Raw genomic sequence first — 13,399 nt, forward strand, 5'->3', positions numbered from 1 at the left:
ACAACGTAGATTATGTAGCTGAGTAATATATATTTTTTTTTTGAGAGGTTTTTGCTATAGGGCGCTTGAGTTCGCCAGACAGAGACAGAGAGACAAAAGCGAGAAATCACCCCCCAAGGGGGGATGGCCACACCACAATCCCTTCTCCTCCATTCTCTTCTCGGGATCTTGGGCACACATGCACATGCGCGTGGCGTGAGGTTAAGCCACCGCATCCGGGACTCGAACTGCAGTCAACTACGTGGGAGTCCAGCGACACAGCCATTATGCTAACTGCTGGTCCCAAGCTGAGTAATATATTAACCTGCAGCATTGCTCAATACTGGAGGTTAGTATGAAGGGCAGAATTCTGACTATTTTTTCCTATTTCCAGGTTGTTCCCAGGGGGACCTGGGCGAGTCATGCCTACAAACATTAACAGACCATTGATAGTGGGATACTACATCCTGTCCCAGGCTTGGCAGTTTTTAAAAAATTACTTAATTTTTATCTATTATTATTACCATTCTTTAACTTGCTAACACATGCACTCACCAGATGGAGATTTTGGGGCACAGGAGGAGATGAGGGGTGAGAAAGCTAGCCTCCAGGTCTGGGACTCAACCCTCAGTAGTGTTTTTTATTTATTTATTTATTTTTAAGTTTTTGCCTCTGGCACACAGACTTGCCAGAGAGAGAGACAGAGACAGTGAGAGAGAAAGTGAGAAGTCACTCCCCAGGAGCAATGGCCACACCACAATCCCTTCTCCTCCATTCTCCTGGGATCCTGGGCATGTCCACACACATGCCCGGTGAGATTTTTGAAGCCACAGGTTCCAGGACTTGATCCACAATCAGCCATGTGGGAGCGCAGGGACACTACACCACCTGCTGGCCCCTGCAGTAGTGTTTTTGTGTTGCACAGGAAGCCTTCTTATCTCTTAGAGTAGAGCATATTGTTTTGCTGATTTCTTTCAGGAACAAAGACTCCTGATTTTCTTTAACCAATTACTAATCTAAGAATTTCAGACTTACCTGTAACTACAAGCCTCTTTGGGCCGGACCAATATAAAAGACTCCTTATGCTGACTGTCAGCTCTCCTGCCCTGGAAACTGTATACAAGGAGCCACTGCATCTCAGCTTTGGAAGGGACATGCCTATCTTTCTCCATCTGGTTGCTCAATTTCATGTGTAGTAACAAACCACATTAATTATGATTTCTACAGAGTTGGTTATTTATGTTGACATTGCCGTAGAGTCAATAGAGGCAGGGAGAAACGAAAGGACTCTGTAGGCATTAAAGAGATGCAGTGAGGGGCTGGTATTAATGATTAATTGGGTTGCAGAGGGGAATTGCAGGATGACCTTTGGGCCACTGGCAGTGTGGAATCCCGCCTGCAGGAGGACGGGCTCAGTGGGGACAGGAGAGGGGCTGAATTCAGTGCCAAGCATTCGGAGTCTGAGGACCTGCAGGAGGTGAAAGGGAGGGGGTGACCCAGGCAACTGCCCAGTGAGCACATTGGTCTGGAGGTGTGGACTGGGGAGCTCTCCAGGCAATAAGGGCAATTGAAATGGGTGAGATGGTACAGAGACAGTGGCTAAGGACTGGAGGAGGAGAGTGCGACGGAGCTCAGAGGGGAACATGCTGAGAATAACAGGGTTTAGAGCCACTCTCTGGGGGCTCAAAAAGATGGTTTCCCTTGCATTTTGTAGCCAGAATTTTTTAACACTTTGTCTCTGCCTTTTCTTTTTCTTCCTTCCTTTCTTTCTTTTCTTTTCTTTTCTTTTTTTTTTTTTTTTATATTTTTCCTATTGGGGGGGTGTATTTGCTGGAGAAACAGAAAACAAGAAATCACCCCTGGGGGATGGCCGTACCATGATCCCTTCTTCTCCATTCTCCTCTAGGGATATTGGGCATGCACACAGGCACACTGCATGACTTTCAAGCCACCAGGTCGGGGACTCCACCTGCAGTGAACCGTGTGAAAGTCCAGTGCCTTAACCACTCTGCCACCTGCTGGCCCCTTGCTTTTCCTTTTAAGCTGCTTTATTGCGATAGAATTCACATGTCATACAATTCAGCCATCTACAGGGCACAGTTCAGAGTTGTTCAGCCATTGGTAATTCCTGAACACTTTCATCACTGCAAAAAGAAATCTTGGGCCCATCCGCAGTCACCCATTATTTCTCCCGTCCCCAAGCTCCTGGCAGCTACTAACCTACTTTCTGCCTCTCTATTTCCTATTCTGGACATTTCATATAGTTAGAATCCTGCTGTAAGTGGTCTTTCCTGTCTGATAGCATTTAGTGTAATGTTTCTGAGGCTCTTCTATGCCGCAGCATGAATTAGTACCTCCTTCCTTTTCACGCGAACAGTATTTAATTGTGTGGCTCTACCACATTTTGTTTATCCATCCACCCATGGATGGGTTTTGGGCTCCTTCCACCTTTTGGCTACTATGAATGCTGCCAGTATGAACATAGGCAAGTTTCTGTGTGGACATATGCTTTCTATTCTCTTGAATACATACTAGGAATGGAATTGTTGGGCCATGTGATAACTATGTTCAGCAGTTTGAGGAACTGCCAAGCTGTTTTTCAGAAGAGTTATACCATTTTTACATTCCCACCAACAATACGTGAGCGTCTGATTTTGCCACATCCTCATTCATGCCTGTTAGTATTTATCTTTTGATCATAGCCATCCTATGGCTGTGGCTGTGCCCAGGCGAGGCTGTGGTGGCAGCAGGAAACAATACTGGCCTGTTCCCCCAGTGGCCTCTTTACCTGGCACTTCACAATTCTGGTCACAGACTGCCCCTGGCTCTCTCCCATGTCCTTTGTTCAGGAGTAAAATTGCCGAGAGAGCTGTCTCACCTTCTCTTTTGGGCGAATGGATGGGGGTGGTATTCACGTGCTGGTTCTTTCTCAGAGTCCCTTTGGAATTGGAGTTTGCTTTCTCTGCTTCAAATGCTTTGCAGTTTACGCAGTTGTTCCTGGGTGGTGGAACTGATAGAAGGAAACGAGGATTCAGGTTGTATATTTTGTGCAGGTGTACAGCAAACAATGGCGCCCACTTTGGGGGGAGACGAGGATGCTCTGCTGCCAGACTTCCCCAGGGGGCCCCTCCACGCCTACCGAGCAAGAGCATCCTTCAGCTGGAAGGAGCTGTTGCTGTTCTTAGAAGGCCAGGACACGCTCCGCTTCAAGGTGAGAGGTGGGTGGCTGTGCAGAGTCTTACTGGGCCACGGTGGGGGGGGTCTGAAAGATGTCTTTATTCTTTGGCAAAAGTGGGGTTTATGGTTTTTAAAGCCACATGGCCTCTCTGGCCTTGTCTCTTCTCTCAGATGAGGCTTATCCTGCTTCAGCATGGGCCGTTCTCCTCTGTGTATGCCCGAGGCAGGCCTCAGGGAACTGATGAGGAATACGGAATGAACACATTCGTCCAGAACCCGAGGCTCTGGCTTCTCTCGTTGCAATTGGGGTAGACGTTTATTTCCATATGCATGTTTCTGTGTCAGGCTGTGAACCCCACGGATCCCACGTCCTTGAGGACATCTGTATACAAAGAGTAGATGTAGATTTCATCTTTTCCCCCCACGTCAACCATCCCTGTCTCCTGCACTTTCAGAAATCCATCTTCTCGGCTTTGGAGAAAGACCCTCTCTTTGCCCGGACCCACGGAGCCGAGCTGTCCATGGAGAAGTACCGTGAGCTGACCTTCCTTCGATGCAAGCGGGTGATGGAGTATGACTTCCTCAGTGTGAGAGAGATGTTCAAGAGTCCTCTGAAAACCGTAGCGTTGATTCACTGCCTGGGGATGTATGACTGGTCCCTGGCTGCCAAGTACCTGCTCCACGTGTTGGTAAGCGAGCAGCAAGGAGGTGGCGGAGCGAACACTGGCACGGCTCTCTGGATGCCATGAGATGGCTCTGTCCCAGGGCCAAGCAGGAGCAAAAGAAACATGAGCCTCTCCGTACTCCATCCTGGTTTACAGAAAGACAGCGTGTGAAATTTAGTAGGAAGGCCAAGTTTTTCACCTTTATATGCAAATTTGCACACATAGGTCCTTGGATAAAATCAAGTCCCATAAGAAGGGGAAGCTTTGGGACTTTTTTTTTGCTTTATACATAAATTTAAAACGGGCCAGCCAGCAGTGTGGTGGTGAAGACAGCTGGATCCCGCATGGCCTATGGCATGATTTGTGTCCCAGACCCAGGAGGCTTGAAAATCATGCCAGGCACTTGCCTCAAATCCTGAGAGAAATGGAGGAGGAGGGGTTGTGCCATGACCATTTGCCATTGGGAATGTTCTCTCACTCTCCCTCTTTCTGGTGAGGGCACATACCTTGTGGCAAAAAAAAAGGACAAATGGTGAAGAGGAAGTAAATCTAGGGGAAAAGCCTGTCGTTTTGACATGCTGTAGAGATGAACTCAGGGAAAATGGCTTTGCCCTTGTTTGTATGAGTGTTTTGATGGAATGGGGGAGCTCGCTCTACTTTTCATGCACCCTCATTTTTTCTCTTTTACCCATTCTCCTATCCTGCCCCCGTTCTATCCTTAGGATTTCTTTCTTAAGTCCAAAGTGATTCTGTTTAACTTCTATAAACCGCCTGGCACAGGGACCCTGGTCTTAACCACTAATATGAAGTCAAGGCCTCAGGGTAGCTGAGGGTCAGGAGGCCCTGGCCCTGGATGTTGGTGTTGCGAGTTCACCTTAGGCTTCATGTTCTTCAGGAGCAGTGTGGTGGGAGGAGCCAATGTGGGGGTGAGTGTTAAAGTGCTTTTTGGCCCAGCCATGGTAGCGCATGCTGCATGCTACTGCTTGGCAGCCTGGGGCCACGTAGGAGGCCCAGGATTGATTCCTGGCCCAACCTAAAAAAAAAAAAAATGAGAAAGCAAGGAATGGTGGCTTGGGCCTGCGGTTCCAGCGACTATGAGGTACGAGGATTGCAACATAGCAGAACTTAGTCTAAAACATCACACATGTACATACACATGCGCAACAAAACAGCACATTGTCGATTATAAAGTTCCAGATAATTGTATTTTTCTTAACTTCCTTTGGTTTATATGATGATGTTCTTTTTTCTTTTTTTTTATTTTGTAGAGGTTTGTGCTATAGGGCACGTGCGCTTGCCAGAAAGACAGAGAGACAGAGAGACAGAAAGCAAGAAATCACCCCCAGGGGGCATGGTCAGCCGCAATCCTTTCTTCTCCATTCTCCTCTCGGGATCTTGGGCATGCACACACACGCGCCCGGCATGAGTTTAAACCACCAGGTCTGGGACTCAAACTGTGGTCAGCTACATGGGAGTTCAGTGACATAACCATTACGCTAACTGCTGGTCCTAAATGATGATGTTCTATTTTCAGGTTTTTGGATCAACAGTTTACAACTCTGGCTCTGAAAGACATTTCGAATATATTCCAAAGCTGTTCAATATGGAGGTAAGTTGAGGTTCATGGTGAATCATGAGCCCAGTTCCCTTACCTTTCCTTGGAGATTTGTGAGAAGGGCAGATTGCAGAAGAGAGTCTGCAAGAGAGGTGAGAGTCTCACCTGGGCTGGACTGAGGTGTATATCATGCCGGGTAAAGTCTCTTCACAATCGAAATGATATTTAGCAACTTAATGTATGAATAATAATTTTAAAATTTAATAAAAAAAGATGAAATAAAAAAGAGGTGATGCTCATCTTACTTAGGCATTCTCAGGCATCCTGTCAAAGAGCTAGCAGTTCTTTACCTAATGGTTATGGTGAATTCCGAGCACCGCACGAATTTAGCTTTCTGTATGCATGCTAAACCCTTCAGTTTTTTTCTACTGATGGGAGTCATTCTTGCCACTATGCTGTCGTCCTGGTGCACCCTCTGTCCTTGCACACGGGGTGGCGATGGCACCCCACAGACATAATCACTAGTAGTTAGGGCAATGAGTGGAGATTTGGAACTTTGATCCTTGACTTTGCCTGTAAAGGAAAGACAGAGGTGTGATCCCTCCAAGGATGTGCATACCAACCTTCTTTTTCTTTTTTTTCTTTTGAGAGGTTTTTGCTATAGGGCACAAGAACTTGCCAGAAAGACAGAGAGAGAGAGGGAGAGACAGAAAGCAAGAAATCACCTCCAGGGTGATGACCACGCCACAACTCTTTCTCCTTTATTCTCCTCTCGGGATCTTGGGCACACATGCACACGCGTTCAGCATGAGTTTAAGCTACTGGGTTCGGGACTCAAACCGCGGTCACTACATAGGAGCCCAGTGACACAGCCATTACGCCCACTGCTGGTTTCCAAAACAGTCTTGTTTTTAAAATAAGTTTTAAACATTTTTACCATAGGGTACATGTGTTTACCAGAGACAGAGAGAAGGGAAGTTAGAAAGCACCCCCTACCCTCAAGGGGAATAATCACACCACAATAACTTCTACATTCTCTTCTCCATACACACACACACCTGGGTGTTTTTTAAGCAATAGGTCTAGAACTCAGATCGTGTAGTTGGCCATGTGAGATCCAGAGGACTTACCCACCACACCACTGGCTGGCCCTAGATTAGTATTTTTAACTCATGGACCACAATTGTATGTATTTACGGGGCACAATGTGATGGTGTGATACGTGCATAACATGTACTGGGATGTCTGGAAAGTCATGACGCATTTTGGTACAGAAAAATCTGTCATGACTTTTCCAGTGACCCAAGAGAATGAATAAGTTGAACTAATTTACACATGCACACGCGTTCAGCGTGAGTTTAAGCTACTGGGTTCGGGACTCAAACCGCGGTCACTACATAGGAGCCCAGTGACACAGCCATTACGCCAACTGCTGGTCCCCTAATCTTCTCTTGCTTTATGTTATTTTATGCTTCACCTTTTAGATTTTTGGATGTTTCGCTTTGACTGAGTTAAGTCATGGGAGTAACACCAAAGCCATTCGAACGACTGCCCACTACGATCCGGCCACTGAGGTAGGGACCATCTTCCCACGGATATCTGGGCTTAGAGCATATGAAATGTCATGTGTTAAAATAATTCAACTAAGAAACCTGTCCTCGTACATGTTGCTCATTAAGTCCACACCAAATGGTGGGAGCTCAGGGGCAAGGGGCCTGAGAGGCAAACCACCGTGCGCTTCGGGGCAGGGCTTACTGTGGTTTGGAGTTGTGTGGGATTTGAACAGAGGGGCAAACTGACGTTTTTTTGAACTTACTGTTCTATTTACAATCTTGATCTGGGACTCACAAATTGGTCACCCTGCTCATGGCTTATAGAGTGAACAGGGTGAGGCAGCGTCTCCCAACCTTTGCCTGTTTTAGCTGCTCGACTGCCCCCTGCCTGGCCAGGCTGTTTGGGTGAGCGGCCTGCCTTCTCCATTCCTGCCCACCACAGTCTGGCTCCTCAAGTTCTTGCTGTCTCCTGATCTTTCTGTGGCCTCGGCACTATTGGCTGCCACCTGGAGCCACTGCCCGGTGTAGGCACTGCAGTCTGCACAGAGCCCTGCAGCTAGGAGCTCTGCGTGCTGTGGAGGGAGGCAGGCCCCAGGTGGATGGAGTGCGACGTCTTCAGTTGGTCAGTGCTGTGGTGGGAGGCAGGGCAGGGAGTGAGGAGGCTAGGGGGCTCCTCCTTTACTCTCTGTCTCGCTGCTCTGACTTTGTCCCCCGATGCCGTCTGTCTCCCCAGGCCCCCCTTCTGCCTGAGGACCATGTCTGTCTGTCACTCTTTCCTCCTTGCTTTGGTACTTTGGGAGCCTTTCACTTTTTGCCTGGGGTTGTAGGAGCGGTGGTAGCGCTGATGTGGAAGCGTTCCAGCGGCAGAAGTACGACGCTGTAATTGCTTACTTGCACATCGTTCATTCACTCTATATTTATTCATTTACCTTTGGCCAAATGTGGACTCTCCCAGGCCCCTGTGTGGTGGGAGCACAGAGAACAAGCCTGTCTGGGGCCCCAGCCAGAGCAGGGGCAGTAAGAGGTGACCACCACGAAGTGTGAAGTAGGCTGCTACAGCAGGGGGTTTCTGGGAGCAGGACTGAGATGCAGGCTCAGAGCAAGTCCTTCTGGGCCCCTCCTTAGTTCCTGACTTTGCCAGCGGGCTCGTGCACTTAATAGAGAGAAACAGAGCCGGGAAGGGAGGAAGCGTCCAGCCGGGCATGAGCGTGCTGCTCTCCCTTCGGTCTCTCCCCGTCCTTTCAGGATTTCAGGCCTGCGCGCACATGTGCCCAGTGCGTTTTCCAACCCACTGGGGCCAAGATTCAACCTGCGCAGTTGGCCACGTGGTGCCCAGTGCCCTTAACTGCTAGGCCATGGGGCTGTCCCTCATTTATTTTTAGACCACATTGTATCTTTTTCTGTCTCTGTGGCCCCTCTCCTCCCACTGCCCCCTGGCACCTGTGGCTGTGCACTGAGCCATGGTGTGGCACATTCTGACAGGCAGATGGAGGACGCGGAGCCCACGTGGCCTCAGGCCTGGGCATACCCTGGGCTCTGGAAGCCATCCATCATCACCTGCCCGCTTTTGACACCCAGTGCTTAAGTGAAGGTTGGCGTGTGCCATCAGATCAGTCAACAGGAGCCTGGGAGCCTCGTGCAGGGCTTCTGACTGGGAATTCACGTAGTGACAGACATTCGCCCAGTGCCTGTGACATGCTAGACACTGCTGTTAGAGACTGAGCAGAAGGCCATGAGTCAGTTGATCACATCTGCTCTTGTGGAAATCATGCGCTAGAGGGGCACAGACATGAGTGGGGAGAAGTCAGGTGTGCCCTGGAGGCCTTCCAGGAGCATGACGGGGTTCGCAGGGGTGGGGGCATACACAGAGAAGACAGGCTGAGATTAAGTGGCCAGCAGGGGGCAGCCTTGTAAGGAGGGAGGTGGAGACATGGCCGTGCTAGGCCCTGGGGACCTGGAGTGGAGAGCTGGTGCTCTGAGCCTGCCCCCAGCACCTGCAGGGGACAAGTCACAGGTGGCAGTATCGGACTGCCCTGAGACGAAGAGCACGCAGGGAGGGCCTGGCAGAGATGGGGACGCCCCATTCCTCCTGATAGAGGAGAGCATGGCACACTGCCAGTCCACTCACTCCCCACCCACCTTTTCTGCAGAGGTATTCCAGCATCTCCACGATAATTGCATATAGTGATAAATAGCGACTGAGGCCTTATAGTTTACAAGGTCACACCCACCGCTGGGTTACAGAGGAAGTACCCCTGGGTATGTGGCTTTGCAGCTTCCCATACTGCAGGAGGATGCAGACTGGAACCAGAACTTGCCTACGACAGTCCCTGACCCTGACTGGCTGAGTGCAGATGCCTGGGGTCAGCTGAGTGTCCGGAAGTGCCTGGGCAGCTCTCTCTACCCGCCTGTGCTCATCACTGCCCAGTGGCCAGCCCCGCTTCTGTTGAGCATCCTGCTTTTGATGTCCCACCTCCTTCACCACCCCTCCCTCTGCCGTGCTCGCTCCTGGAGGGTGCCCTCAGTGCGGACTCACCAGCCCCAGCACTGGCCCCTTCCCTCTTGTTCTCTGACTCACTGAGGCCCCACCTGTGCTCCTCAGGGATCTGCCCATACCTCTTCTAGCCAAACACTAAAGACCGTGGGTGCCACGGCGCATTCATTAGTTCCCGTATTCACTCATTCATTTATTCATTCGTTCTGGCGTTCTGTGTGTCTGCCTTGTGCTCCTGGGCATTTGGGGTAAAGCCCTCATTCGTGAAATTTGTGGGAGAGACAGAGTAGAAGGAAGCAGTCTGCAGCCAGTTAGAAGTTGGTAAGGGGTACGGGGGAGGCAAACAGCACTGGGGCTCTACAGGCAGGGTGTGGTCAGGGAAGACGATGGGTGATAACAGTACTCTGGGGGCGCTTGTCAGCTTACAGAATATGCACATATATTTTACTAGCCATCATTTTCTGTAGGAAGGTCCTTCTTCAAGTCACTGGACCCTAGAATATGCCATGTTTAAAAAATAGGGCCTACCTGTATTATAGAGAGGATGAATTGTTCTATCAATATTTGCTCTGGTTTCCGAGATTTTGCACCGAGAAAATTAAATCCAACGTCTTGCTAATCATAAGTTTAACTTTTTCCCTTTGTGCAGGAATTCATCTTACATTCCCCGGATTTTGAAGCTGCCAAATTTTGGGTCGGCAATATGGGCAAGACGGCCACTCACGCGGTGGTGTTTGCTCAGCTGTACACGCCAGGGGGCCAGTGCCATGGGCTGCATTCCTTTGTCGTGCAGGTAGGATGCCAGGGTGTGGGGTAGAGCTCTGTCCTTAGGGGCCAGCCTTTACCCCATGGGCCATTTGACAATGTCCAGAGACATTTTTTTTTTTTTTATCACAGCTGGGGTAGAGCAATGCTCTGGGACGCTGCCGAATAGCCTATAGCACAAAAGACAGCCCCTTCCCTCAACGAAGAGCTCAGGCCCCAGTGTCAGCAGTGGCACAGCCAAGAGCCTGGCCAGCACTCATGGCTCTAGACCCTCTGGTTGACAATCTCCCACCCTCCGCGTGGCTGCATCTGCGTCCCCTCGAACATTTGTCACAAAGTGGGCTCTCTTGGGCCCACACACCTACGTTCCCTGTTCAGGAGGTCAAGGGAGGGCTTTAGGAGTGCTGATGGGAAGTCCTACTTGGTGAGTCCTGCTGCCACCCATGCAGATGGGAAGCTGCAGCGGGGGGGTACTTAGGACCAACGGCCAGGCTAGGACCAGCTCAGGCTCCTGCTTCCCATGTGGGCACAGTTCTGACCACCCAGCTGCTGCCAGAAGCTGATCCAGGACCTTCCTGCCTGAGCTGATGTGGTACTGAGCTAAGCCCTGCCTCTCCACCACCCCGTTCTGGCGTTTTCTTCTCTAGGACTTTTTTTTTTGTGAGAGAAGAAGGTCATTGTGGCTTTTTTTTTTTTTGGTGGGGGGGCGGTGGGCAGACTTTAGAGCACACCTATCAGAGAGAAAGAGGCAGAGGGAAAGTGAGAAATCACCTCCCCAGGAAATGGCCGTGCCACAGTTCCTTCTCCATTCTTCTCTTGGGATTTTGGGCACGCACCCATATGTGTGCGTGTGTGCTACTGCAGATAGGCCTTCTTTTGAACAGATTTATTTGATTTTCCTGAGAATGTAACAATTGCCCTTGTTGCTTTCTGTTGCTTTGTACAGATTCGGGACCCAAACACCCTTCTTCCCATGCCGGGGGTGATGGTCGGCGACATAGGGAAGAAACTTGGGCAGAATGGCTTGGACAACGGGTGAGTGTCAACCTTGGACTGGATGGGCACAGCGTCCCTGTCTGGGCCGCGAGTGGACACCCTGTATGGACAGCAGCGGTGCCTCCCCAGTGGGTGCTGACTCGAGACCCCTACGGCGTCCCAGCCGAGTCGCTGCTCGTGTCAGTGACCTTACCCCCTTAGACCCCATGGAGCTGTTGTGGAGCATGCTGGATCCCACGCCCCCAGGACGTGTAAGCCACGTCCTGCTTAAACTCAACCTCAGGAGGCCCGGCTTGATGAGGGCCCTCAGTAAACCCACCCCCAGTTGTAGGGAGCAGCTCCTAGCTTTCGGTTTAGGCCCAGGCCTGATGCCTGCAGCCTGCAGCCTGGTGCTGCCTTCTTCTGCCTGGATGGAGGCTGGGCTGTGGCGTGGGGCCTGCTTCCTGCTGTGGGGGCTTCGTCAGTGTCTTGAATCTCGTCCTAGAGTGTAACCTCGGCCTACATCCGCATTGAACCTGAGGGGCCTTTGGCTGCAGTTGCCATCTCTGGGCTGGGTGTGCTTCTTTCCCTGTAATCTCAGTGACACGAGCTTGGAGAGAGGGTCGGTTATTTGTTTAATCCATTTCCAGTGACCCACTTAGCAGCACGCTCTGTGTGGGAACAGGCTGAGAGCTGGGTGTGCCGTAGTGAACAAGAACAGCCAGACCTCTCCCTGGACCACAGCCGTGAGACAGGGGTGATTTAGTCACGGCCTCTGCCAAGTGCTTGGGTGGGGAGTGTAGACCCTGATTTGCGGCAGGACCTAAAAAGACTCTAATGAGTACGTGATGGCTGACTTGACACCCGTAAGGCTAAGAGGAGATGGTCGGGGACCTTGGGGGTGGGCAGTGTCCGTGTGGAGAGAGCAGCATGGTGGGAGGTCTGGGGTCGGAGAGTGTCTGAGGCCCAGTAGTATGCTGGGATGGGGCAGGGGCAGGGAGTGAGAGCCGGGCCGTGAGGAGCTTGGGAAGGCTTACTGAAGGAATGGATTTTAGAACCTCAGATCTTAACAGCAGATTCAGAGTCGGCTTTTTGCGTTCTCTTAACCAACTTTCTCGGCCCAATTCCTTGTCTCTAAGATGGGTGCAGTGAGAGTAGTCCCTTGTGTGGCCCTTCCTGAGCAGGCCTCGGGGTGGTCTTCCTGGCTGTGGGCTGTGTCTCAGTGCTTCCTCATCTGTACACAGTGGCCTCAACACACTGTCTCCTGGAAGGTCTGGCCCAGCAGGGTAAAGGCTCCTCTGTATCCACAAGATAGTTTATAACCAGGAAGGAAGTGAACAGGGGTATACCTGAGCCTGACACCCTGCATTATTTCTCAAGAATGTTTATATACTTGCTGCCTTGTAATAAGGCCATCAGGGGATGGAAGAAGGCCACCTCTTAGTAGGTGATTATCCTGACCTGGCTATCCTGGGCGTTAAGGAGGAGACGGTCCAGAGAGAGAAGGTGGACCAGGTGGTTTCCAAAGACCTGACCCTGGAGAAACCTTCTGTTTGTCCAAGAAGTTGGGATGCTAGGTGAGGGTGGGTCTCAAGTCTGTGCTTAGGCCTTCAAAAAGGGAGGATCCCAGATTATACTGAAAAGTGCTGGAAACGCAGTGTCAGCTTGAGAAGGAAGATGAATGACCTTGTTAAAGAGCAAAGCAAAACACTCATGCAGCAAGCCTTCCTACCGACCACCTGCCTCATAGTTCTGCTCTCCTTACGTGCGGAGTAATACAAGGAACCCACTAGATGTATTAGAGCTGGCAGAGAGGAGAGTGACCCCCCCACACACACACACACAACCTGGCCACAAATTCCCTTAAGCCCCCTTTTCTTAGGGCACGTGGAAGACCCTGGCATTGATGTTGCCCGTGTGCTTTGGTGGAGGTTCAGTGTTCTGGCTCTTGTCTTCAGAGCACCAGCAAACCTTATAGTGACGTGAATTGGTCTGTTTGAGAAAGCTGGCTCTCTAACCTTGGGGTGAGACACCTTAAGGGGAACCAGCAGTTGGAGTAATGGCTAAGTCACTGGATTCCCATGTAGTTGACCGCAGTTGAAGTCCTGGATTCGGTGGCTTACACTCACACCTGGCACACGCGCATGCATGCCCAAGATCCTGAGAGGAGAATGGAGGAGAAGGGATTGCAGCGTGGTCACCCCCCCCCCCCCCCCCCCCGGGGGGGGCAGTCGTT

The 13,399-nt window shown here is 50.7% G+C and overlaps 1 protein-coding gene across 3 annotated transcripts in view; it reads left to right on the forward strand.

Annotated features, from left to right (window-relative positions):
• The window catches only part of ACOX3 (acyl-CoA oxidase 3, pristanoyl), a 51,338-nt gene that overhangs the window by 555 nt on the left and 37,384 nt on the right, over positions 1-13,399 (forward strand). The window contains exons 1-7 of one of the 3 annotated variants that reach the window (XM_027773601.1): positions 1,366-1,456; positions 3,033-3,190; positions 3,612-3,845; positions 5,356-5,430; positions 6,861-6,950; positions 10,073-10,216; positions 11,135-11,223. In XM_027773601.1, coding sequence (XP_027629402.1) covers positions 3,047-3,190; positions 3,612-3,845; positions 5,356-5,430; positions 6,861-6,950; positions 10,073-10,216; positions 11,135-11,223 — 776 coding nt within the window. In that variant the 5' untranslated portion in view covers positions 1,366-1,456; positions 3,033-3,046. Of the gene's footprint in view, positions 1-1,365; positions 1,457-1,487; positions 1,511-3,032; positions 3,191-3,611; positions 3,846-5,355; positions 5,431-6,860; positions 6,951-10,072; positions 10,217-11,134; positions 11,224-13,399 lie in introns of those variants that run through there. The other 2 variants (XM_027773602.1, XM_006152948.3) reach the window with 2 other exon arrangements.

The sequence above is a fragment of the Tupaia chinensis genome, unplaced genomic scaffold (genome assembly GCF_000334495.1).
Source record: "Tupaia chinensis unplaced genomic scaffold, TupChi_1.0 Scaffold000360_1, whole genome shotgun sequence".
Classification (NCBI taxonomy): domain Eukaryota; kingdom Metazoa; phylum Chordata; class Mammalia; order Scandentia; family Tupaiidae; genus Tupaia; species Tupaia belangeri.